We start from the raw sequence: 25,539 nt of genomic DNA on the forward strand, positions 1-25,539 counted from the left end.
ACATTTTGGGGCTTTTTATGATTCCTACCAGTTAGTTCTGACAATAGCTCTTTTGGTAATATATGTAAATATGAACCTGAACTGACTAAGTTCAATGTTACAAGATAAACTACGTTCACACTGACAGCTTAGTCTAACATGTTTTCATTCTACAGAATATTAAGCCTCTGATTCCACAGGGAAACCGAATATTCCACTCCACTTTGTTTTATTTATATTTCAAAGTAACTATATACCCCAAAGGTTATAAAAGATGCCCTACTGTTAAGCATGCTCTTAAACAAAACATTTCTGAATGCAGAAATCGGTGTCCGAACATAATGCAGAATTTTTCATCTAGGCAGGTCTATAAAGAAAGGTTTGCTCATAAAAAAATCAGTTTTTGCAACTATAAAATATTTTTTTGAGACTGTGGTCATTAGTTTTAAAAGACAGGTTAAATATTCAATACATGTGCAGAAATTAATGGGTAACTGTTACCTGAGGACACTAATTTAGATACCCATTGAATTTTGAACAGGAAAAAACTGATTGCCCTCTTCTTAAAGCGGTGCTTCTGGGCCACAGACAAATCAGCTAGTGACAAGTGAATGTAGACCTGATATAACACAAACATCTGCTGAAATCATTCACTATATATATAAAAATGAAAAATTCTTCCTAAAGTGGAAAAATAGCCTAAACTGGAGTACTATGGAGTGGAATGAAGAAATTTCCTTTGCACAATTTCAATTCTGTTTAATTACTTGCTCTGAAATTGATATTCTGAAGATAACAGTTTTGCTGATTACAATATTGATAATCCACAAAACAACTGTTATCTTCAGAATATCACTGATTGCAACAAGGGTAAATTAGAGGGAATTGTTTCTGCTGTGTTCAATTTAACCAGTTTCCCTGTACTCGTTACCCTATAAATACTATGCACTACTCTTAAAGGCAGAATGACCTTGTCACCCTCATTAAAGCAGACTGTCTCCTACAATAACTAATGCCAAGGGTCACAACTAGTACATATTTAGAAGGATGTTCCGCACCAGGAAATTGTATAGATGTAAAGTTGTTATAGCCTCCTATATTGTATTTAAGTGACCAGTTTGTGTGTTGTGTTCATCTATTGTACAGTGTTATGGAATATGTTTGAAAATAAACTAATTAAAAAAATTGAACATCAGTATACATTTTTGTTTAACAAATACAAACAAATTCTACATGTTTTTTTTTCAGTATTATTGATACTACATAAATATTTTTTTAGTATCATATGTTTTGATATAATCCCATTTTATTTGTTTATAAAATATTTTACCAGGAAGAACAGAGTGAGATGTCTTTTGTTATTAAGTTATTAAGTATATCCTGCAGAGCATTAACAAAACAGGTACAATGGTACATATGTGAAACAATTTAATACAATAAAAATCAGAATATATATAATAATAATTTTGTGTAATACCAATTCAGGAGATCTAATGATCCTAGCGGCACAAAAATGAATAAATACTTTAAAAAAAATATTTTTGTTATTCCCAAGTTAAATGCTTAATTCTAGTGAAATTAAAAATAAGCATACTTGCTGTTACATATAAAATACAGTTTGGTTAATATTTGAATATAGTTGTAATGAAAATATAAGTGAATATGTTTAGAAAGCCTGTTTGGTGCCTTCATTTTTAACTGTGGGTAGCTATGTGCAATAACAAAAAAAAACTGAAAAAAAAGCAGTTCAAAACCAAACCCATTGTGTGCACACAATACATGTGAAAATGCGAGAGTGGAGGACGCTGTGTCAATTTTAAAATTCCTGACTAGTAGCTAATTACAGTAATGCATTCTAAGCAATTTTAATTAACATTTGCAATCATGATGTGAGAGTACACGCTGCTGATATTATTGCTGTTCAGAAGTACTATAATTAAAAAATGTTTGCATAATCTAAAAAATCTTGAGTTATCTGGATGAAGAGGTCTTTGTTTCACAAAAATAATCCCAATAACAACATACAGCCAAAGTTTTTTTCAGAATTATCTTGAGTTTAAAGAAGAACAAGGAGTCCTGGAAGTGATGGTATGGACCCCAATGTGCCCTGATCTCAACATCATCGAGTCAAGGATTACATGAGAAGAGAGAAGCAACTGAGGCTACCTAAATCCACAGAATAACTGTGGTTAGTTGTCCAAGAAGTTTGGAACAACCTGCCTGCCGAGTTCCTTAACCCCTTAAGGACAGAGGTGTTTTTTATTTTTTGTACCCTTCATGACAATGGTAGTTTTAACACTTTTGCAGTGTTGCTGCTTAGCTGTAATGTTCTTTCATTTAGTGTATCCACACAAATGATGTAATTTACTATAAAAAATAATAAAATATAGTGAAAAATAAAAAAATATTTGTCCTGAGTTTAGAAGCATAAAGTTATAAAGCATATTGCTATTTCAAAGCCATTTTTTAAAATCTTCTCATACTGTGCCCATGTCCTATCTTTGAAGGCAGTCAGTTCAGTTTACTCAATCAAACCATATATATGTTTGAAAACTAGACACTCCAGGGTACCGTATTTGCTCAATTATAAGACGACCCTGATTATAAGACGACCCCCCAAATCTGAATATTAATTTAGGAAAAAAAGAAAAAGCCTGAATATAAGACGACTGTATAGGAAAAAAGTTTTACCAGTAAATGTTAATTCATCTAAACAATTTTTTTTTTAATAAAAGCTATGATTGAGAAAAATATTTTGGTTTTATTTCCTTCTATTTTCCAACCTGCCCCCCAGTTATGCACATCTGCCCCAGAAATGCCTTATACCCCCTATATGCCACTGTGCCCCATGATATGCCTTTTAACCCTATATGCCACTGTGCCCCATGATATGCCTTTTGACCCCCTATGTGCCACTCTGCCTCCAGAAATGGCTTATACCCCTATATGCCACTCTGGCATTTAGAGGGTTAAAAGGCATATTATGGGGAAGAGTGGCATATAGGGAGGTTTAAGGCATTCAGGAGACAGAGTGGCGTATAGAGGGTTAAAAAGGCATTTCTGGAGGCAGAGTGGCATTAAGGGGGTTAAAAGGCATTTCACAGAGCACTCTGCCTCCAGAAATGCCTTATGCCCCCCATTTAACACTCCCCGCCCCCCCAAACTTACCGGTGCTTCTGACTTCCCTGTCATGTAGCCGGGGCAGCGTGTAGATCCCACGCGCTTACGCTGCAGCCGGAAGGAGGCGTGGCTAGCAGCAGGGGATTGTCTGCGTCCATCGCGCAGACCTTCCCCGACTGTCAGAGATCAGAGTTCCCCGCACCGATGGACGCAGACAACCCCCGCTGCTAGCCACGCCTCCTTCTTGCTGCAGCGGAAGTTGTCTACGCGAATTGCGTAGACATCTACACGCTGCCCCAGCTACACACTGGGGACTCAGAAGTACCGGTAAGTGAGGCGGGGGGGGGGGGACAGGAGGATCCAGGTCCCCTGCAGCTGAGAGGGATCTGGATCTTAGTCGTCTCATAGTCAGACCTATTTGAGGTCTGATTATAAGACAACCCCGATTATAAGACGAGGGGTATTTTTCAGAGCATTTGCTCTGAAAAAAACCTCGTCTTATAATCGAGCAAATACGGTATTAGAAATACTGGTATTTTAACTCTTTCTATGCACAAATTCTACTACCAGCTTTTGATAGATTTTGTGGTAATACTTTTTTGACGTTTTTTTACACATATTTTACTTTAAGTATGAATTTACCGCTCCTGGTAAATGTATTCAGCAACATCTCCTGAGTACAGTGATACCACCCATGCATAGGATTGTTGGGTCATATTTGGGAGATATGCATTTTTCAATCTGGAATTTTGACATCTCTTCAACCTCCCCTGACTTTTTTTGTGTTGCTGAATGCCTCTATATCCTTACTTCAGCAACACTGGCTGAGTACATTTTTTAGCCGCTGGAGGCCACCATATTTGAAAAGCATACATCCTTTAAACATGATGAATATGATTGCTCCTTGGAGCGGCCAAACAAGGCACCTACATTTTTTTTTGGTGTTGCTGAATGCCTTAATGTTGAGGCATTGCAGCAACATCAGCTTCACAAAGAAAGCAATTTCTGACTGTTTTTTGCGCTCGTTTAACACCATAAAGTGCCAAGTACGTCAATTGATGTTAAGATCATACATTTCTGTGATGTCCCTGGCATGTCAATTGTCATCAAGGGGTTAAAAAAATATGTGCACGTGTACCAGTGAAGAATTGATGCTGTTTTAAAGGCAAAGGGTGGTGACACCAAATATTGATTTAATTTAGATTTTTCTCAGCATTTTTTCCACACCTGCCTAAAACTTTGCACATATATACACAATTTCAATATTGTCAATGGCCTTTTTAACATTGCTTGTTTGTAACAGTGTATCTGCAATTTTTCATGCAGGTGAAATTGATATTAGTAATAATTGTACTGACTTTTTTTCCTCAGCACATCTCTGGAATCAGTATTAATTCCATGCTGTATTTTTCAGAAGCCAAGCATCTGTATAAATCCAGAGGGTTCCAGACCTATGCAAGCTGCACGTTATTTAAAGTCTCTTAAAAGCCATGTTGATGCATTTTACCAAAGGAATACATGTGCTGTGTTACATTATAAAATATAGAACTATCACCTTTCATTTTAATGCAATAAGCTCCTTTTACATATGTAACATATATCTCTTTGTGTTGCCTATGTATTATGTATTTTCTGTATGTACATAAAGAAATACTGAAAAAGGCTTGTGTGATCAAAGTGAAAGACCAGCAAGCTATTCTGGAAATTCCCAGGATGTTATTACAATGGATTACAACTCTTCATTAATCTAAGTATTTTCCAAGGCCTAATAAACCAAAGGAAAGCAGCAATTACCAACCGGGGAGTTATAAATAAAACTATAAAATATTCAACTGATACATAATTCATCTATGAGAAGACATGCAGCCATATGTACTCAGATGAAGTCACTGTTCAAGCACAGCTTGCTTCAGGTGGAGAAAACAGGAATCGCCTGCATTTTATGCATGGATCCAAATTTCTGTTACATTCTGTTGTATTTTTACCAATGTGGTTTTGATTAAAAAAATGTTTAACTGCTTTAAAGTAGCACAATAGGGACACATGGTATGGTATTTGTTTTCTTATTTAGTTATTAAAACCATGTATTCAATGTTAGATGTCCACAAATGGTTGTAACCATTTATGAGGAAACACATGCCTTGCTGGACTTTAATGACTAAATATACGAACCGTGGATATATTAAAAGGTGACATTTTAGATCATGAGAAAGATAATAGTTTTCTATGGCACAATATATTTTCAAGTATATATAATTTTATTCTCTTTCATTGTCTATTGATCCACTAACACAAGCGTAAATAGACACACATATCCAAAGTAGAGCTCATCATCAGAGTCCCTTCAGTTATTTGTGAATTTGTGTTTGTTTGATGTGTGCTTTTCCTGCCTGCTCGAAGTAACTTGCCCGCTTCATGAAAATGGGAGCTGGACATTTTATTCCTACCAATCTGACTACCCAATAGATAGTTGTACACTCTTATGGTTATTCTTCCACTAATTCAGGTGGGTGTGTACTTTCTGTGGGTCTAATGAGTGCTTAGGTACTTGATGTGTTTTTATCTGTAGGGTTACATTTCATAAAAACCTCTTGTTCCAGAGCAAAACAGCAAATAAATGTCTGAAATAAACATCTTGTGCCAGAGAACAACAGCAAATGTTAGGTAAATGCAAAACAGAATTATGCCACACACACCAACAGTAATATTTTTAGTAATATTTTAGGTCCCTGCGGCATTATCTTTTGCTTTAAGTATGTCTCATACTTATAAAAATCTAAAAGACTTTGTGAATATGCCAAACACACTATGATCACTATCCTACACATAGAAAATGGAACAACGCACCATGCTGTTACATATTATTGTAAATAATTATGTCTAATAATATTTTGTCAAGATTAAAAAATGTAACCAGTATGGAGCAGAGAAATATGACAAAGACTTTTTGGTACACAGGACTGCCAGCAGAAACATCTAACATCAAACTGAAAATAAATGAATGTGAATTCATTGTATGCTGTAAAATTATATAGACTCACAGCACTGCACATGTAAAGAAATCATTATATGGCAACTCTGGGGAAGTATACAGTGTCTTTATGTTTAGGGATAAAAAGTCCAAAGCCTTGTGGCAGAGCATATGTTGCTCAAAATCATCTTGATCTTAAATGTGAATCTTTTAACCTAAATCTAACATGCAATTTTGGTTTGGCAAGTATAGAAAAAAGGTTATCTAAAAAAAGGACATCACTTATTCTAATTGGGTACTGGGCAAACATATGCAGGAGACTCCTGGTGAGTATGAGAATGCAAGATCATTAGACTACTGTTTAATTATTGCTACTTCTGTCATAGTTTGTTGAGTCTGCCTTAAAGAGCTTCCAATATCACTATTTAAACAAAGTCTCCTTTGTCTCTTTTTTTTTTTTTGCCATTCCGTAAAGTTAACCAATAACAGCTGTTCTGCAAAAGGGTTGATGTTGTCTGAGCAGCAGGTCGTCTGACATGCGGAAAAAATATCCCAGATTAAAATGTGTATTATGAAAAGACAAAAAACTGGTTATAATGCAAATCTGCAGTGTGTGTTTTTTTTTTCTTATGTGATAGGATGATTTTGGAAACCATGCGTATGCTGAATATTAAATCATGTATCCACTTTAGTGCAAAAAAAAGCAAAAAAAACCCACAAAACAAATGAGTAAAGTAATGTTGGAAAACTGTTCACTGTACATATCACAAAGCTAAAACCTTATGATTTCAAAAACATTGGAATGGGAAAGGTTCTGATGCTGTGATAATCTGAGAAAACGTCACTTTTATTATAATATTTTAAAAGCTGTTCTGCCAAATATTTGTCCAGGAAGCATTTGTCATTCAATCAGACATGCTTTGTTTTTTTATATTTTGTATTATTATTTTAAAATGTTCTTATTTTATAAGTATTAGTTATTATTTATACTAATCAGAGACTAATGCATTTTTATTCAAATTTTTGGTCCAGGTGTCACAAGCAAGACAAATATGTCTTATAAGTTGCCACAAATAGAACTTTTTTTTATATATATATACTTATGTGTGTAATACTTTTAGAAACAACACCAGTAGAGGATTCTGGGGCAAAGTTTGACAAATGGTCTTATCACCATAGCAACCATTGGACCCTCCCTGGTGACTGGATTGCTAAGGTCATAATACCACTTGCAGCCCTGTTGTCCCCTACCTATAGTTATACTGGTGAGATGTATTTAATGTAATGTTGCTAAATTTTAAAGGACCAATTTAACATTTTTGGGAAATGAGTCTCATTCATAATCGATTGTGAAGTAAGGGAATGTCAGTATTTCACATAAATGCAAAACCTTATATTTGGCACTAATAAGCCCATATAGGCACTAATGATACTATTTTTTGCTTTGCCCATAATACACTAACTGAGATAGAGATACACATTCAAATATGATAAAGCAAAAATAGGCAGTAAGGTTAAAGCTTAGTCTAAAGCACTTCAGCTCCAATAAGCAGCTTCTTTCAGTTATATATAACTATTTTCTTCATTCATATATGACCTGTGTTTGAAAACTAAATATGTTTTACATTTAGAAGCCAATTGGCTAGGGGGAACAAGTAAAAGGAGCAAATGTATAGGGTGGATTCTAATGAATCCCTCCAGGTATTTAACATAAATTTCAAGAGAACACTCAAATATTGTATGCATTAAAGTCCATATGATGGCTGAAGTGCCCTTTTAAAGATGTCTAAATAAAAATAAAATAAAATATATAATAATGTATATGTTTAAGGTGGAAGAGAATAACATGTCATAAGTGAAAATGTCATAAAAATAACAGTGTTTTGATCACCATGTAACAATAAAACAGTTGCAATTCTAAACAATACACTCAAATAAAGCCTTTATATCAAAATCATAGTTTTTTTGCTAATTTGAGCGTTACTTACCAGCTTGGTTAGTTGTGACATTAACAGAGACGTGTTGCCTATTATTGGGGTTCAGCTCAGACACGCCATTTTCAGCTTCAATCTCAAAGGTGTAATTAGTGTGGGCCTCTAAGTCTATTACCATTACAGATGTGTTTCTCAGGCCAGTTTGCTGAGGAATGTAACGTACATGAATGCCACATTCTTCGCACAGACGAGAGTGAGTGTTGCATTTCTTGCATACAATATTATAGTAGACATCTTTCCTTCCACCAGTGTCTGCAGGAAACATCCACTCAAGAAAAACACTGGTTTCATTGATGTTTGAAATGGCATTTCTTGGAGCAGATGGTGGTCCTGTTTTGACAAGAGAACAAGATTGTAATAAATAATGTCTTTTCAAGTATAGCAAGCGATTACTGAACCTTAAAAATAAGATGTATCCCTCTACTTAGATTCCTGAAACCATGGTAAGTAGGATACCTGCTATAGCACAATGCATACACCTGCCAATTGATTTCACAGCTCCCGAGATGAAACATACCATGGTTGGTTACCAACAGAACTCAACCAACCATGACATTCCATTTCAGCTATGAAATAGCCTCACTGAGAATGAAACATTGAATTAAAAAAGTTGTTTTTTTTTAAAGATTTTGTTGTTTAAATATTGTGCAACAAATGCAATTGTTAAAAGAATAACAGTAATATATATTTTTTTTACATTTTTTTTAACCCACACAATTAAATGAAAAATTACATAAAATATGTCAAAATGAAAAAAATGTCATATGTGATGTACTTAATGAGGACAAAATGGCTTTTGTCAATTCATTTTCATGACTGGTGAATAGTAACACTTACGTTTTATTTAGATATTCAAGCCTATATATCAAGGTACCTTCTGTAATTAGCCACCACTATTAGTATGATTGATATACTGAATAAGTGAATGGGATATTAATAGCAGTATTTTTCTCTAAATTACTGAATCTTTTTACCCCAAAAGCCGTAATCGAGATATTTAAGCAATGAAAGCACACCAGTCTCACGAGACCTAAGCTGTATTATTATCTAGGATTGCTTGAAATAGTAGCCATAGATTGGAAAAATATTTTTGAAGATTTCCATTTTTCAGGTGAATCTGAAACAACCTTATGTAGACCCATGATTCTCCTATATTATAGACTGCTCTTTAAAAGTGTTGTTTATCTTTTCTTGGTTAACAACTACAAAGCTTATAACAAAGTATTTATCCTGTCCAGATGACTAAACCCATACAAACCTCCCAGGCTCAAGTATACTGAGCTATATTATACACATTTAGCTTGTTGGAATTATTCTGGAAAAATCCTAGAAAAAAATGTAATAATTAATGTGATTAGTATATGCTTACTTGTACATGCCATAGTATGTGGATCAGAGTCTCTTCTATAATAGTGTTCTTCACAGACACATGAAGTTGAGGCTTCCTCCTGAGTATAACTATGAGGCGGACATTTACTGCAGGTAGGGCTCTGAGGGGAAGACTTGAAAAATCCTGGTGGACATGCTAAAAGACAAGGAACAGCATATTACATAAATGTTTTGATATTGTCAGTCATATTTTTAATCATTATGTGACTGGAATATCACACAAACCAAAATGTCAGCGAAGATTAAACCAAGGCGTTATATTCTGTGAGTTTTGCTAAGACCATTGACAAAATTGAAGAGGCATTTTATCATTCATGGTTTTTTAACACAAACTGCCCCACTGTTCCTCTTTAGGAAGGACAACTCTACACAGGATACAAATCATCACAACCTTGAATGTCCCCTATTTTAGAAGATTGGAGATTTGGTGCATATACTATGCTCAACTGAAGCATCATTAAAAATAGGTTTAAGCACTGTCACTAAACATGTCATACTTAAATATGCTTCCTGCTTTGAGTAGAGTCAGGCAGGAGGAAGAGTAAAATAAGACATAAGACTAATTTTATAAATCGAATACCTAAAGAGTGCAAACATCAATTTACAATCATTAAAATGCATAATAGACTCCACTATTCATACAAAAAAACCCCAAATGGATACATTCATCCCCAACATGTATAGTCAGTAATTCCAACTTTCATTGATGCTTGCACCAAACTATAATAATAATAATAATATAATAATAACCAGAGCCGGCCTTAGGCGTTGTGGAGCCCTGTGCGGACTACTCCTCTGGCGCCCCCCTCACTACCCCCCCTCTCTGCCCCTTCAAACTACCCCCCCAAACTACACCCCCCTCTGCCCCTTCAAACTACACCCCCCCTGCCCCTTCAAACTACACCCCCCCTGCCCCTTCAAACTACACCCCCTCTCTACCCCTTCAAACTACACCCCCCCCTCTACCCCTTCAAACTACACCCCCCCTACCCCTTCAAACTACACCCCCCTTACCTTGTTGCCCGAGTCCTGCGGTGAGAGCGGGAGGCATCCGTCTTCTCGCTCTGCCGCGGGGCAGGCATTTCATGTTGAGCGCCGGAATAGTCCGGCGCTCAACATGAGATGCCGGCACCGCGACGGAGTCACGGAGAGTAAGGGGCGCCGAGCGTCTGCTGAGAACTTCACGAGCAACCGCTCGGCACCCCTGCCCGGGACTTAGATTAAAGCATCGGGGTTTTTTTTTTTTTTTTTTAAACTTTATTTAACATGAATGATGTTAAATAAAGTTTAAAAAAAAAGAAAAACGATGTTTCAAGTTAAGTCCCGGGCAGGCGCCCCTGGTACCATTGCGCACACCCCTAAGACCGGCCCTGATAATAACTATAATAGTTAGTTCATGCAAGCTGATGCATTAACCAGTTGCCAGTGAGCTCTCCTTTCTCCACACTATGTTGCATGGGTGGCTAATATAAATTGCTCTAGGGCGGGCGTAAAGCCTATCTACACCTACCCCTCTTCCCTATCCTGTGCTCTGTAGGACTGCAGCATTACAAATAAAGATATTATGGGAAGGCATAGAGCACACCTAAGCATCTTCCTTTACCTTTAAGCCTGTGCCCAAAGAGGGGTTAAAAGGTAAAAACGTGCAAACCATGCCTCCCATTTCTGGAGTGTATTAAGTAAATAAATGAAATGTAAATTTCTATGAATGAATGAAAAAAGTTAAAAAAATCCCTACCTACACCTCTTCCAACTAAGTACCTCAGATACTGTCATACATCTCTCCTTAAGACAATGTCAATACAATGTGAGAGTATTTTGTGGATAAACGGAATATTGTATTTTAATGAAAAGAAGCAGGTTACATTTTATAGTTATATTCCTTCTGTCCTTGTACTTGCTGCAGGTTAGAATTATGAACTGTGTATACTAATAAGGAAATAATAAAGTTCACCTTAATACTAAGCTTATTAGAACAATAAAAAAATTGAAGAAAGTCAATCAATAGATTTCTTCAAATAGTGATGATTTTAGCAGTTTGGCCACAATTCTACAAGCACTCTGTCTAGGCAAGGCTATCAATGAGGCCAGCATAAGAAAAAAAAACAATTTTGCTTTAATATATATATATATATATATATATATAATCATAAGCTCCTATGTCTGATGGTTTTCCTTACTATTCTGTTGCCCCGGGGTACCATTTGATCGTAAATTCCCCCGCCTTGAAAACTGATACAGAATACATTCCATGATCTTTAATATTGAATCTCCACACGAGGTCCCAGAAATCCAATGGTGGAGGTCAAGGATCAATTCTGACCCTTCCAGCACTTGTCAAACAGACAGCCTGATTTGGCAAATAAAACAGTTGATTTAAGTGTTGTCTTAACATCTGACCATTGTGTGTGTGTTTACATGTATTTTACCATGTAACTGATGCAAAAGATTGCACTGTATTTTAATGAAAGTTCATATGTTAAACATTTATGAAGTCTAGTGGGGTAATGTTTACAATAATAAGCAATCAGTATTTTTAAGGGCTGAAAAGAAAATACAAAAAGGACCACTCGCAGAGACAATTCTAGCAGCTTAATGAACAGGGCAGAGGGCAAAAACATGGTTTAGAATCTTAATGACACACAACACAAGAGTATTCACCACAAAAGAATGAATATCAATAAAGTATTGGACACTTTAACACCAACCTGTTTGCCTTAACTTGAAAATAAAATCCTCTATTTCATCTGGTATTCATGTTCCGAATAATTAATACTTTTTTCCCCATAAAATTATGTGAATACGCAGAAATATATTTTAAGACGTATCAATGAGTCTTTTATTCCTGACAGGCGGTCTGTAGAAAACCTGTGGTAAATGTGCGAGCCATCTGACAGCTTTCGCAATCACGTATATTGTGAACCAGACATGCCCCCTATTCAGTATAGTTCCTCTAGGTCTAATTCATGTGTGTGATAACTTTGACAGATTTCAACAAAGACTTGTACCTTCTTGTCATAGCCCAGGACAAAAGCTTTTCTGAGATGTGTGTAAAAATCCTCATGCTATTAAGAATTTCTCTTTAATCCAGATGGTCTCTCCAGTGTATAATATATCGGTATATTTAATTAGACTAATTACAAGAGGACTGATTTGTAAATTTAAAATAATGTAACTAATTACGTTCTAGAGGAGAGAAAGGTTTGCTAAGGTATTGGAAAAGTAGCATCTTAAGTTTATTAAAATACAATTGCCCTTAAAAAGCAGAGAAGTTCATTAAAAGTTTTAAGTTTCCAATTAATATTCTCAGCCATTAAGACACATCTATATATTTCATAATTGCGTGATGAGTGATATTATTTGCAGCACATAATTTTTTTAATTAGAATGGATCTTTAATTGCTTCACATAACCCATAGAATACACAGTGACCCTTTTAAAATATTTTCTAAATAAAATTGTGTATTATTTATAATTAAAAAAAATTAGAATATTCATCCTGAATACACCCTATCTTTGTTCAGCATCTAATTCTGAAAATGTTATTTATTGACCCACATTACCAAACCAATGGAGGACCTTATTCTCAAAGTTTACTGAGTGATGCTGACTTATGCCAAGTTGATACGCTTGTTCCTCCTAGGGACAACCTGGCAGGGGTTACAGTTGAAGAAAATCACTACCTGTCCTCAATTCATCTGTCTGGTGGCATGCCTCAGGCATAGATGCACACAGCATGCGGTCAGTGCAATGGTGATGGACAGCCAAACATTGGTTGACCTGACACCTTTGGTTTTAGGAAATCAGCTTGATAGCATATAGGTCCATGCAGATAATAAATATCAGTGGATTATTGAATATCTTTCTTTAATACTTTTGTGGTTTCTTAGACCATTGTACCATTTAAGAATGTGAACAATTATTTAAATTTCATAAAGCAAATTTACTCCTTCATATTTAGTATTCACCACAAAGAACACTCCTATTTCTTTTTCAATTTCATTGTCATCTGTTGCACATAATTCATGTCAGCAGTAACTGATCTCTTAAACCTTAATGGATTTTGGAATAATGTAAAATGAGCATCATTCATAAAATTTGTATGCCTGAGACAAGGATTGAAAAAGAATAATATACTGTGCACTAGGTCAACGAAACACACAAGAGCATGTTCCCCAGGAGCTACTGTCATTATTGCTTTGCTTTATTATATAAGGGAACTGAGGTTATAAAAAATAATGTTAAAATCTAGATCTGTTTATTTTTTTGTCTGATAAAATAAGAGAGAAATCGTTACATGTTACTTGGCATTATTGCATGGTTTAAGGTGCATTTATCTTATCAAAGTTAAGCATGACAGTCTAACATTTATAAAATTTTCTACCACCAAGTACTATTTATCCTCCCACTATAATTTTAATTCTCTTTCGTGAACACTGACTACTTTTTCAAACAATGTAATTACATATTATTTGCTTGGTTTCCTTACAGAAATAATGTATAAATTATACTGCCTTAAGCTGGGGGTGCAGCCTATAGTCAAAGCTTAAGATTTCAGTATGGTAAGCACGTATTCAGGGGGGCAGAAGATGCTCCCCCATCTACTTATAAAAGGTTACTCCGTGTGGAATGGTTCTGTGTGGTCAGTGACTATATATATAAATATATTTATCTTATCTGTCTTTTTATATTATAAAGACCAACAAATCATTGGGGGAGTGGTCAACCAACACTATATGACCAAAAGTATATGGACACCCCTACTAATTAATGACACTTATTGCTAGCAGGTACATGAAATCAAGCACATGCTATCTACATGCAGCAGTATGGGACACACTGAAAAGCTTAGTGACGTGGCACTGTCATAGGATGCCACTTCTACCACAAGGGTGCATGCTGCCTTGCTAGATTTGCCTTAGTCAGGGGCAGGCTGGGCCCGGGGCAATTGCCCTGAATCTAAACTAAATGGCTGCACGACTGCCGGGGCCGTCTTTAATGCGGGGCAAAAGCCCACTTGCGGTGGACCAGCACACTGAGGTGCCATTGCAGCCGATGCAGCTGTGAGTTTTAAAGCGGCCGCAAGACCGCCTCCGCCGGCCGCTTATTGATTTTAAAGCCTGCACCATGCCGCTCTGTGCATCATTAAGGCTCTTCGTTGTGCCCCTTTGAAGACATGATGTGCCGCTCAAGGAGGCGGGCTCACGCGGAACAGTTCCTCGTGCTGGAAGAACATGTCGGAGGAGACCAGTCTGCAGTGAAGAAGCCTGTCCTGGTGTGTGTGTGTTTGGGTTTCAATGTGGTAGAGCCTGTCCTGGTTTGTGTGTTTGGGTTTCAGTGTGGTAGAGCCTGTCCTGGTGTGTGTGGGTTTGGGTGTCGTTGTGGCAGAGCTTGTCCTGGTTTGTGTGTTTGGGTGTCGGTGTGGCAGAGCCTGTCCTGGTGTGCATGTTTAGTTGTGGTGGAACCTGTCCTGGTGTGTGTGTGTTTGGGTGTTAGTGTGGCAGAGCTTGTCCTGGTTTGGGTGTCAGTGTGGCAGAGCCTGTCCTTGTGTGTGGGTTTGTGTGTTGGTGTGGCAGAGCAAGTCCTGGTGTGTGTGTGTGTATGTTGGTGTGGCAGATCCTGTCCTGGTATGTGTGTGTTTGGGTGTCGGTGTGGCAGAGCCTCTCCTGGGGTGTGTGTGTTTTGTTGTCAGTGTGGCAGAGCCTGTCCTGGTGTGTGTGTGTGTGTGTGGATGTTGGTGTGGCAGATCCTGTCCTGGTATGTGTATGTTTGGGTGTCGATGTGGCAGAGCCTGTCCTGGTGTGTGTGTTTGTGTGGCAGAGCCTGTTCTGGTGTGTGTGTTTGGGTGTCGGTGTGGAAGAGCCTTTCCTGGTGTGTATTTGGTCATCTATTTCCTGGCACTTTACTTTCTGTAGGGATAAATTTAACTATTTACTTTTTACAAATGCAGAGATAAAATGCCCTCCTGAATTTGTAGTCACTTTGGAAGACAAAATTATCTAGGCCCAGAAATCAGTGAGAGGAAAAGTAAAGGTTTTGTGTTATTTTTTCTATTTCAATCTGCATATTTTATTGAAAAGGATTAATGGCACTTCAGGCATCTTGTATATGATTACTTTTTTTAGTGTACTGATGTACTCCCAATCTTTTCACATAACATCAACATACGTTAGAAAATCAGGAAATGATGGGCATGGATGGTGGGATGATTCAGTGGTGCAATGGGCCACTTCACTAGACTTGCCCCCCAGACTGCCAGCCCTCCCCTGGCCCCAGTCCAGGTGTCCAGTGTAGGTGCTGTTATTGTGAAGTGAATGAATCTAGGAGTAACAACAGCTCAGCCATGATGCCATAAACCATGCTTACTCATAGAGTGGTCCACTGAGTTCTAAAGAGCATAGTGCAAAAAAATCTCTGTAGCAGAACTCAGAGTTACAAATTGGCTCTAGAAGCAACATCAGCACAAGCATCGTGCATCGGGAGCTTCATAAGATGGGTTTCCATGGCCGAGCAACTGCACACAAGTTGATACTCATGTTGTGCATTACCAAGTGTTGACTGAAGTGGTATAAAGCACACCGCCACTGGACTCTGGAGCCGTGGAAATGTGTTCTCTGGAGTTATGAATCTTGCTTTACTATCTGGAAGTCTGATGGATGAATCTGGGTTTGGCAGACCTCAGGAGAATGCTACCTATCGGAATGCGTAATGCCTGTCATAAAGTTTGGTGGTGGAGGAATAATAGTCTGGAGCTGTTTTACACAGTTTGGGCTAGGTCCCTTAGTTCCAGTGAAGAGTAATGTTAATGGTACAGCATACAAAGACATTTTAGACAATTGTATGCTTCTAACTTTGCGGCACCAGATAGGGGAAGCCTCCTTCCTGTTTGACCATGCTGTGCCCTTGTGCACAAATCAAGGCCCGTAAACAAATGGTTTTACAAGCTTGGTGTGGAGGAACTTGAGTGGTGTGCACAGATCCCTGATCTTAGCACCTTTGGGATGAATTGCAACACAGATTGCAACACTCTCTTTTCTTAAGGTTCCTGGAAACGTCCAAGAACTGTCTGACCTCCAAGCTCTTTCACTCCTTCTTAAAGGAGGCAAGAAGTAGATGTGGTAAGGAGGCCATTATAACCCCAAATACATGGATTAAGCATGGCCAAATACAGTTTCACTTGCTACAGATTAAACTCACTGACCTGAAGGTGTGTTAATCATCTATGTTTTAGGCTATATTCATAAAAAGATGATCTTTCACAAAATGCACTCAATGGAACATCAGAAATTGTCTACATACATATTTACATCAGTATAAAGAGTGACATTTAATTTGGCAGGTTCAAAATTCATAAGAGAAGAAGGAAATGTACAGCACAGCTTTGTTTTAATAAGCAGCAGCAGAGCTAGGGAAAGCTCATATGTTCATATATACAGGTCTGGTTTTTATGTGAACTGTGTTACCCACTTCAGTCATTGTTATAGTAAATTGAAACCCTGCTATTGCATTACAAACTGCATATAAAATGGTAGAACCCTCTTGGCAGCTGTAATGTAAATCACATAGTGACAACAGATGGAAAATAAAATCTACATTTTGCAACTGAAGATGGTAAAATGTAGACACATATCAGTATCATTTATTAAGGTTATAGAAATATTTTTCTTTGGGGCTACCACTGCTGATGCACAATAAAGTACTTGGTTTTTCTAACTGTGAAATAATAGGTAGCCTTCTAGGCTGGTTTTCTTTTGTCTTTGTCTGGACTAGAGGTAGCTTTTGTTAAACAACAAGGGCTGTGATTTTCTCCCATCCTTTATTTTGATAAGAAACGCAGAATATAATGAAATAATAATTGGAAAGATTTCGTTTACACTCAGACCGTCATGTCTCTTATAACTATTTAAACTGGTCTTGATTAGAAATAATATTTATATATGATTTTAAGACAGGTAAAGATTGATTTCAGATGTTTTTTTTTAATAAATCGTACATACTACTTTGTCAAATACATTATGGAATATTCTCACAGCATTTAAATCAAACTGTTAAATATTATTCTGTGCTTCCTCCCAAATGTCCTTGAAGTTACCGTTCAAAGATTGTTATGCATGTTAACATTCAGTTTGGATTCTATGACCACATTTTACTATCATGGCTGCCAATTATGCAGATCAGAGGAAATGAGAAATAAATGAGAATTAGTCACTAATAATAATACACTTTTTACATATCCCCCAAATCATGTCACTTTGTTACTATGTTTTTTTTTAATTATTGTAATGTTCCTTTAGCTGTTAATATGCTTCTCTCTTATCTTCTTATGCTCATTGTAAAAACAGACCCAGCCGGTGCAGAAATACATCCAGAACTTAAATATGTTTTGCATGTCACCACCAGAGACACAAGTGTAGTCATAACATGGACACTTGCCGATGCTTTACCTCATAACCTTTTACACGTTACAAAAAAAGTGTAATTTTTATAAGTTTATGTAGTCACTGAATTCCTGAATCGCAGACTCAATCACTTCCAGAAAGAACTGGCTTTACTCAAGGGAAATAACTTTAATATAGCAAGCCTAGATGTGAAAAAAAGCCTTCTTTGATCATCCTTTCAGACAAACTGGAAGATGTACAAGAGTTTAAAATGAAAGTATATCTCCTCGGTCTCATGAAGCACTTTCCTGGAGGATGCATCATACTGTGTAATGCTAGACTATACAAAAAGGTATTTAAAAAAAGAAACCTCATCCACACATTGCTAAAACCACTTGCCTCAATATACCACAATCAATAAGGTGGGTAATGCATCATGTTAAAGAGAAAACAAGGACTTAAATTTTATTATGTAGAGGTTTCATGTTTTATTAGCGTGTAAATTGTTCTGCATCGCTCACTGCCCTATCGGGATAGCTCACTAACTGCAGATGTTTCCTGATGACATATCAGCTCCAAACAGTAATATATGGTCAGGGAGGGCATCAGCACCCCACTACACACTGCATGAGGTTTATTGTTAAATTCTCTTTTTTTTTCAAAATGCACAGGCCAAGATATCTTGTTCACATCTGGCAAATCTCAGCATATAAAGCGATAACCAGATGTATTGTGAAGTCATCTATGCATGATATAAGGAATTACTTCCAAGTGCATTACTAAACAGAACACAAAATTACTAAAGCAGAACACATGTACTTAATAAGCAGCAATAACAAACCATTGAATCGGCATAGGTTTCATCCAAAACAAACATTTTTAACATATTTTAATTTACATTTTTAGTTGCATTGCATGCAATCAATCCCTTTTGGATTTATAATATTTTATTTGGAACAGGAAAAGCCGCTATCCTTCCCTATCGCCAAGTGCAATGCTTATTGTGTACCTGCATGGAATAACTTGTAGAAGGTATACTCTTTAGAGATGGATGCCCTAATGTTTTGATCCTAAAAGTCTTTTTGGTTTACTCACTAAAGGGAGAATAGACAATGGAGTTTGCAGGAGGGTTTTGGTTTTAACCCCAATCATTATTCATTATGAAGGACCAACACTAGCAGGTTCTTTTCAGAAAGAAGGACCGAGCTACCACTGTATAATACATGATTCAAATTTTGAGGAGACTGATGTTTGTGAAACAGGTGTTGTCTTTTCATAATTGCAGTGAAGCTGGGGGCTAAAACACAACTATCTTTTAAGTTTTCCTGTCAACTCCTCCTTTAGTGAATAGACCCAGGGGCGTATCTAGAGTGTTTGGCGCCCATGGTGGATTGTACATACTGGGACCTACAATTCCACCTACAGTTTACCATATACACAGGCCCGAACTGGGACAAAAAATAGGCCCAGGCATTTAAGACTGAGCAGCCCATTTTTATTTATTTATTAATTTATTTTGTGTTAAACCAAATTCTGACAAATGTAATATACCATTTCTTGTTGTCTATTAGTTCTATTTCAGCATGCTTTTGTCACTGTAATCAATTAGCATTACATAAATACATAATAAATGAATCATAACATCATGCAATTTATAAAGCGCTATATCTTTAATGAAAGATTCAAAACAGTAACTAATCTTTGACCATTTAGTTGGTACTAAAAAAACAAACTAGTGGCAGTGTGGCACTCCTTGGGCCTTGGCTGGTCAGATCACCCTCACAACGAGTAAGTCTGTCCGTCACAGACTCACAACACAGCAGGGATGAAACTCAGACCTCAGACCACCCCAACTGAATTGCGGCGCTCAGCCAATCCTCTAGGCGGAGCAATGTGACTAAAAAAGTCATCATACACGGGACCCCTGAAGCCACAATTTAGTGCCACTAATCCTTTTTAATAAGATACGCAGGTTGAAATAGAGTAAATTACACAATACCTTTACTTTTGCTCTCACTAATTTCTGGGCCTAGAATGTTTTGTCCTCTGAAGTGACTACAAATTCAGGAGGGCGTTTTATCTCTGGATAAGTACAAATTAAATAGTTGAATTTATTCCTACAGAAAGTAAAGGGCCAGAAAACAGATGACTAAATACACACCAGGACATTTGCCACCCAGACACACAAGGACAGACTCTGCCACACCGACACCCAAACGCACACACCAGGACAGGCTCTGCCACCCAGACACACAACAGGACAGGCTCTGCCACACCGACACCCAAACACACACACATCAGTACAGGCTCTGCCACCCAGTCACACACATCAGGACAGGCTCTGCCACACCGACACACACACCAGGACAGGCTTTGCCACACCAACAGTTCCTTGGGCCCTGCTCCACGCTCCCTAGCATGCAATCACTCCCTCCGCTACCACACCAACAAAAAAATTGCCACACTGACTGCAGATTAGGGGAAGACTGTGATAGTCAGTGCAGTCTTCCCCCCTTCTCTCAGTGCAGTCTTCCACCCTTCTCACCCTGACCATGACTTTGAGAGGTCCTCTCCTCTGAAATCATTCCCAGTCCCTTTGTCCCTCATTCACTTAGCCATACCTCTCCTTTCCTTCCTCCCTGTGAACTATAGATCAAACACATATAAACAGCACTTGCATGTATAGATCACATACAAACCCTATATTTGTAGGTATGCATAAATGATGTATGGAAACATAGCATAGCAGGTATAGATCAAGAGAATAAACACAAAAAACAAGCTTTGCAGGTATAGATCAATTTAAAATCACATTAACTCAGTATTGAAGGTATAGATCAAATAAACAGAATCAGACATACAAACCCTCTATTTGTAGGTATACAATAATAATGTATGGAAGCATTCACACTACCCCTTCTCTTCTTATCTGCCCCTTCTTACTATGTACCCCCTCTCCCCTTCTTACTGCCTTCCCCCCTTTCTCACTATGTACCCCCTCTCACTATCTATCCCCTCCCCCCCTTTCTCACTATCTAACCCCCTTCTCACTGCCTCCCCCCTCTGCCCCTTCTTCCTACCGCCCTTCTCCCTACTTACCTTGTTGCCGGAGTCCTGCGGTGGGGGCGCTAGGCGTCCATCTGCCCACTCTGCTGAGGTACGTGTTTCAAAGCTGAGCGCCGAAATATGACATCATATTCCAGTGCTCAACATGAAACGCCAGCACCGCAACGGAGTCACGGAGAGTGGGGGCGCCAAGCGGTTGCTGAAAACTTCACGAGCGACCGATCGGTGCCCCTGCCCGGGACTTAAGTTAAAACATCGTGGTTTTTTTGTGTTTTTATTTATTTAACATGGAGGATGTTAAATAAAGTTTAAAAAACAAACAACCCCCCCCGATGTTTTAATTTAAGTCCCGGGCAAGCGCCCCTGCTGCGGCCGCACACCCCTAAGGCCGGCCCTGGTGGGGGCTGCCTGGCTCCCTAGAGTGGCGGGCCTGGTCGCAGTTGCTGCGGGCTTAAGGGGCAGGTTATATGCTGCTCAAAAGAAGTGAGTTTTCAGACAGCTTTGAAATTTGCATGTGAGGGAGAAAATCTGACAAAATGGAGAAGGGAATTCCAGAGAAGGGGTAAAGCACAGGTGAAATTCTTGATAGGGGAGTGGGAAGAGGCAATGATGGCACCCTTTAAATTTGACTCTAAAGGGTATGGAGAGTGGCATATAAGAAACAGTGACAGAGAAAGAAGTTGCGGTGTTGCGGATGAAATATATGTATTGTAAGAAGAGCAGAGTAAATTGTTGGCACTGTATAAATACATTAAAGAAAATAACACAAAAAGTGTGTTTTGTCATCTTTTTACTTTTTTCCAACCAGTTTGGGGAAAAAGAAAAAAACAGAAGCAACGTTACAAAATAGTTATTTAAATCTGACAAGGAAATTTGTTTCAGGATACTGTTTTGTTAATCGATACTTTGGACAATCCAGTGGAAAGAAGATCGTGGTATGCTGACACCACAAACATTTTATCTTCTCTTGGGATTTTGTAGAAGGAATTAACTGTACTCCATCACAGAGCAAGACTTAGGGTAAGCTGTTACATGTCTACAGGGAATTCATTAACATGTCAAAAGAGAGCAAAGACTGATAGATTGCAATGGTCGTGTTACCTTTTTATGGTATTAAAATATCTTGTGAACATATTGATATACCATTAGCAAAAATAAATAAATAATAAAAATGAATGAATGCACTAGAAAGGCACAAGAAACCCATATCTTTGTCATGCATTAAAGATTTTTTCCGCCATATTCAATGTATCAGATTCACACAAAAGCTTGAGTTATAATACAAAAGTGTGTGGAAGTATGAATATGAATATGTGTCTATCTGTCTATCTATGTATCTAGCCACCTACTAACTATCATGTAAGATATCTGTCTAAATTATGCTTCGGAATATTTCCACAAAAACGCTTTTTTATTTTGGTCCCCATGCAACTGTAGACTGCACAGAGTGAAGATGTGATACCCTATCCCAGAGATCTTCACATTGCGGCAGCTAGAGGGTGCAAGCGATGAAGGTCTATGCAGGAGGCATCATAAATTTCCCACTGTTATTTTTTATAGAGATACATTGATATGGGATGGCTGGCACATTAGGCAAAGGAATGTAGCTATTGAGACTAAAATGTTTTACTTTATCTTTCAAAGCGGTTGCCTCATAGATTCAGACAGTGGACCCAATGATCTACCTCGACCCTCAAGCCCAGACGAAATGTGGCAAAATATGATCTATTGACATGAATTGGCCTTAACAACATTAGAAGCAGAACAACATTAGAAAAGGTCTTAGTGATAAAAGAGGTGAATATAACCTTCACAAAAAAACTATGATTGCCTAATGTTCACTCCTCATCTCATAAGACATTAAGCATTTATTGCTGGTCGTGTTATTATGGTAAAGTAAAATACATACACCTTTGTTCATATGCCCAAGAGTACAGGGGTTGGCATACTACATTTCAGTTCTCTAGTATTTTTTCAGCATTTGGAAACTGCATTTTCAGGTATTGTTTCCTTCTTTCTTCCCAGCGGTCCATTCACCACCTTTTTTTTTCTTTTATTCCCATTGTACTCCAATTATTCACAACCATACTTCAACCTTATGTAAAGATCAAAATAACACTAGAAAGAGAGCTTCTTAATTGACAGCATCATTCCCAGATACGGAAAGAGAGTTCAACTTTCATGCAGGAAAATATTACACATTTATAAAAGGTACCCTTGCTTCATCTTAACAACAAAACCCATTTATTGATGTCTCCAATCTATATAGATAGCAAAAATGTTATTTGTTTTATGATGTTTTTTTAAGGCTGCCAAAACTTTCAGCACTAGACAATGAAGTCATATTTTCAAGTCTTAAATGGCTTAAGATAAAATAAGCGATTTATCCTGGTACATGCTGGAAATGCTACTGGATCAAAGCAGTAATTTGTGCCATAAACACATCCTCCGCAACTCTACTTTTCAGACCACAAGTAGTTGTAGTTGTCCAAGCCACAGGAAAATTAGAGTTTCTCTTTAGGCCAAACACTTGTGATAGACTAAATACCTAACCTTAATTTGTGAGCTCTGAGAAAAACAGCTGGCTTTTAGCAGCTAATCCACTGTCAGCGAGACGGATGGATTTTTATGTGCAATATGTTAGGTTTTTAACATTAATGATGCATACATTGTGAATCTAATGACAAGTGTAAAGCAAGGCTACATGGTGGCATAGAAGTAAAAATAAAGACAAATCAAAGGCAGACTGTGTAATAGAAGATGAAGGGCAAAGATAATTTTGTTTATGAAATCAATAATCAAAATAGATTTGTTATAATCAAATGTGTCATCAAACCAAGCTCTGTTGATCACAATGCGATCACCACTAGAACGAATGAAACTATTTTTATTAACATTATATCTTTGGAGGACCTTCAACACGAACGTAGTCACAGTCCTCTTGATGTTTCTTTAACTCAGTCTGAAGGTCTCCTCCAATTCCATTAGCTAAACCTAACAGATAGCTAGACAAATATTTAATATTTATTGAAAAAAAAAGGTTTATCTTGATGCAGTTGTAAAGTAGGTTAACACCAGCTGAGATTTGGCTCAGGATTGTGGGAAAATGAATGCAAAGAGAAAAATAGTTATTATATAAGCTATAATGGTTATATATAAGCTAAGTGATTTCTGCAACTGAAATTTTTAACCTTCACATTGCCAAAACAGCTAGGATAAATTAGTTGCAGCTTTATATTAACATAAATAAATAACAGAGGACAGAAGAACAAGAAGAGGCAAGAGAAGGAGTGGAGCTGCGGAAAAGAAGAGAAAGTAGAGAGAAGTTGAGAGAGAGTGTGAGTTTTATGACTCCAAAACACGTCTATTGTATGCTCAGGCAATCTGCATGTATATACAACCACATTGATTTGGAAGAATTTATAAAAGGGGCTGGGGGCTTTTGGCAAATTATTTTGTCGCCTTTAGTTTCTTAGATATCTATAGATAGCTTAACTTGTCCTAATATATATTCCTAAATAAAGTAAGATAAGTATAGTAAAACTACAAAAACTGCCCCCACCTCCCATAGGGAACATGTTCCCTGACTTCAAAGGATTAAAGAAGTAGTAATGGGTATATTTCCCCAAAATATCAGTTTAATTGAGGTTGTATTTTATGATCTTATTTTTGTATTAATATTTTAATTACTTTTACCTGAATTTGAAATAACCGCATTTTTTTTAATCTCTGATAAAAAAAATATTTTTATGAAAAAAAATGTGCAAGCAATAGATTTTTACACATATTCCTTTACACAAATAGACTTTTTAAAATAAATCCTCTGCAGGTAAAAACTTAATTAAATGTGAAAATGAATGTTTCCATTTTCCGTTACAAAATACATCATTAAGGAGGTGTTGATATTTTATTAACCTTAACAATGTCGTTCTGAGCCAAAAAGGAAAAGTTTTACTATGACCTTTAAGAACTTAACCATTAAACCAATACGCTTTAAAGTGATATCAAACATTTTCCAGAACAGTGAGATGCATGGATATTAGTAAATTAAGTAACATTGGTTCATTTATTTTCTTTCATAGCATTTCCCTGAGGTAGTTTATTTGCAAGACATTATTCTGCTCTTTCAACAAGCGATGATTAGATTTTAAGTCCTAAGGAACAAAATTCTCCAAGCAACATATTTAAGTGAATACATTTTCTTACATGCATCTCGGCTCTGTGGTTTCTAAAACAATGCAACATACTAGATTGACAGATACGAGAAACATTATTGTATAAGGAAAGCAAGAAAGTGACCAACAGTGAAAGCTCTGACATTTCTTAAGGGTATAAAAAGTTAAAAAAAAATAGGCTTCCTGAGTTTTCCTAGCATTTTAGTAAGAAAAATATAGTATGTGCCCCTGGGTTGTTTCTCTTAAACTTTAAATAACTTAGATTTTAAAACAGCCTGACATAAATTGTGAATTTCAAATGAACAAAAACACAAGATGGACCTGTTACCTACACAACCTACCACATTAATTTTGTGATATATATATATATATATATATATATATTATTAATATTAAAATTAAAAGATAGCTCCCATGGTATACACAAAGGAGGGGTTTTCTTCTTTATTGTATGTATTTATATTACT

At 37.1% G+C, this 25,539-nt stretch overlaps 1 protein-coding gene across 3 annotated transcripts in view; it reads right to left on the minus strand.

Moving 5' to 3' along the window:
* LOC149284317 (ephrin type-A receptor 5) overlaps positions 1–25,539 on the minus strand; it is a 127,138-nt gene that overhangs the window by 47,153 nt on the left and 54,446 nt on the right. For all 3 annotated transcript variants that reach the window (XM_089496869.1, XM_089496868.1, XM_089496870.1), the window contains 2 exons: positions 9,434–9,589; positions 8,059–8,394 (listed from right to left, as the gene is read on the minus strand). In XM_089496869.1, the coding sequence (XP_089352995.1) occupies positions 8,059–8,394; positions 9,434–9,589 (492 nt within the window). The remainder of the gene's footprint in view (positions 1–8,058; positions 8,395–9,433; positions 9,590–25,539) is intronic.

This window comes from Sceloporus occidentalis, unplaced genomic scaffold (genome assembly GCF_023333645.1).
Source record: "Sceloporus occidentalis isolate IW3139 unplaced genomic scaffold, rSceOcc1.0.p SCAF_95, whole genome shotgun sequence".
In the NCBI taxonomy this organism is placed as follows: domain Eukaryota; kingdom Metazoa; phylum Chordata; class Lepidosauria; order Squamata; family Phrynosomatidae; genus Sceloporus; species Sceloporus occidentalis.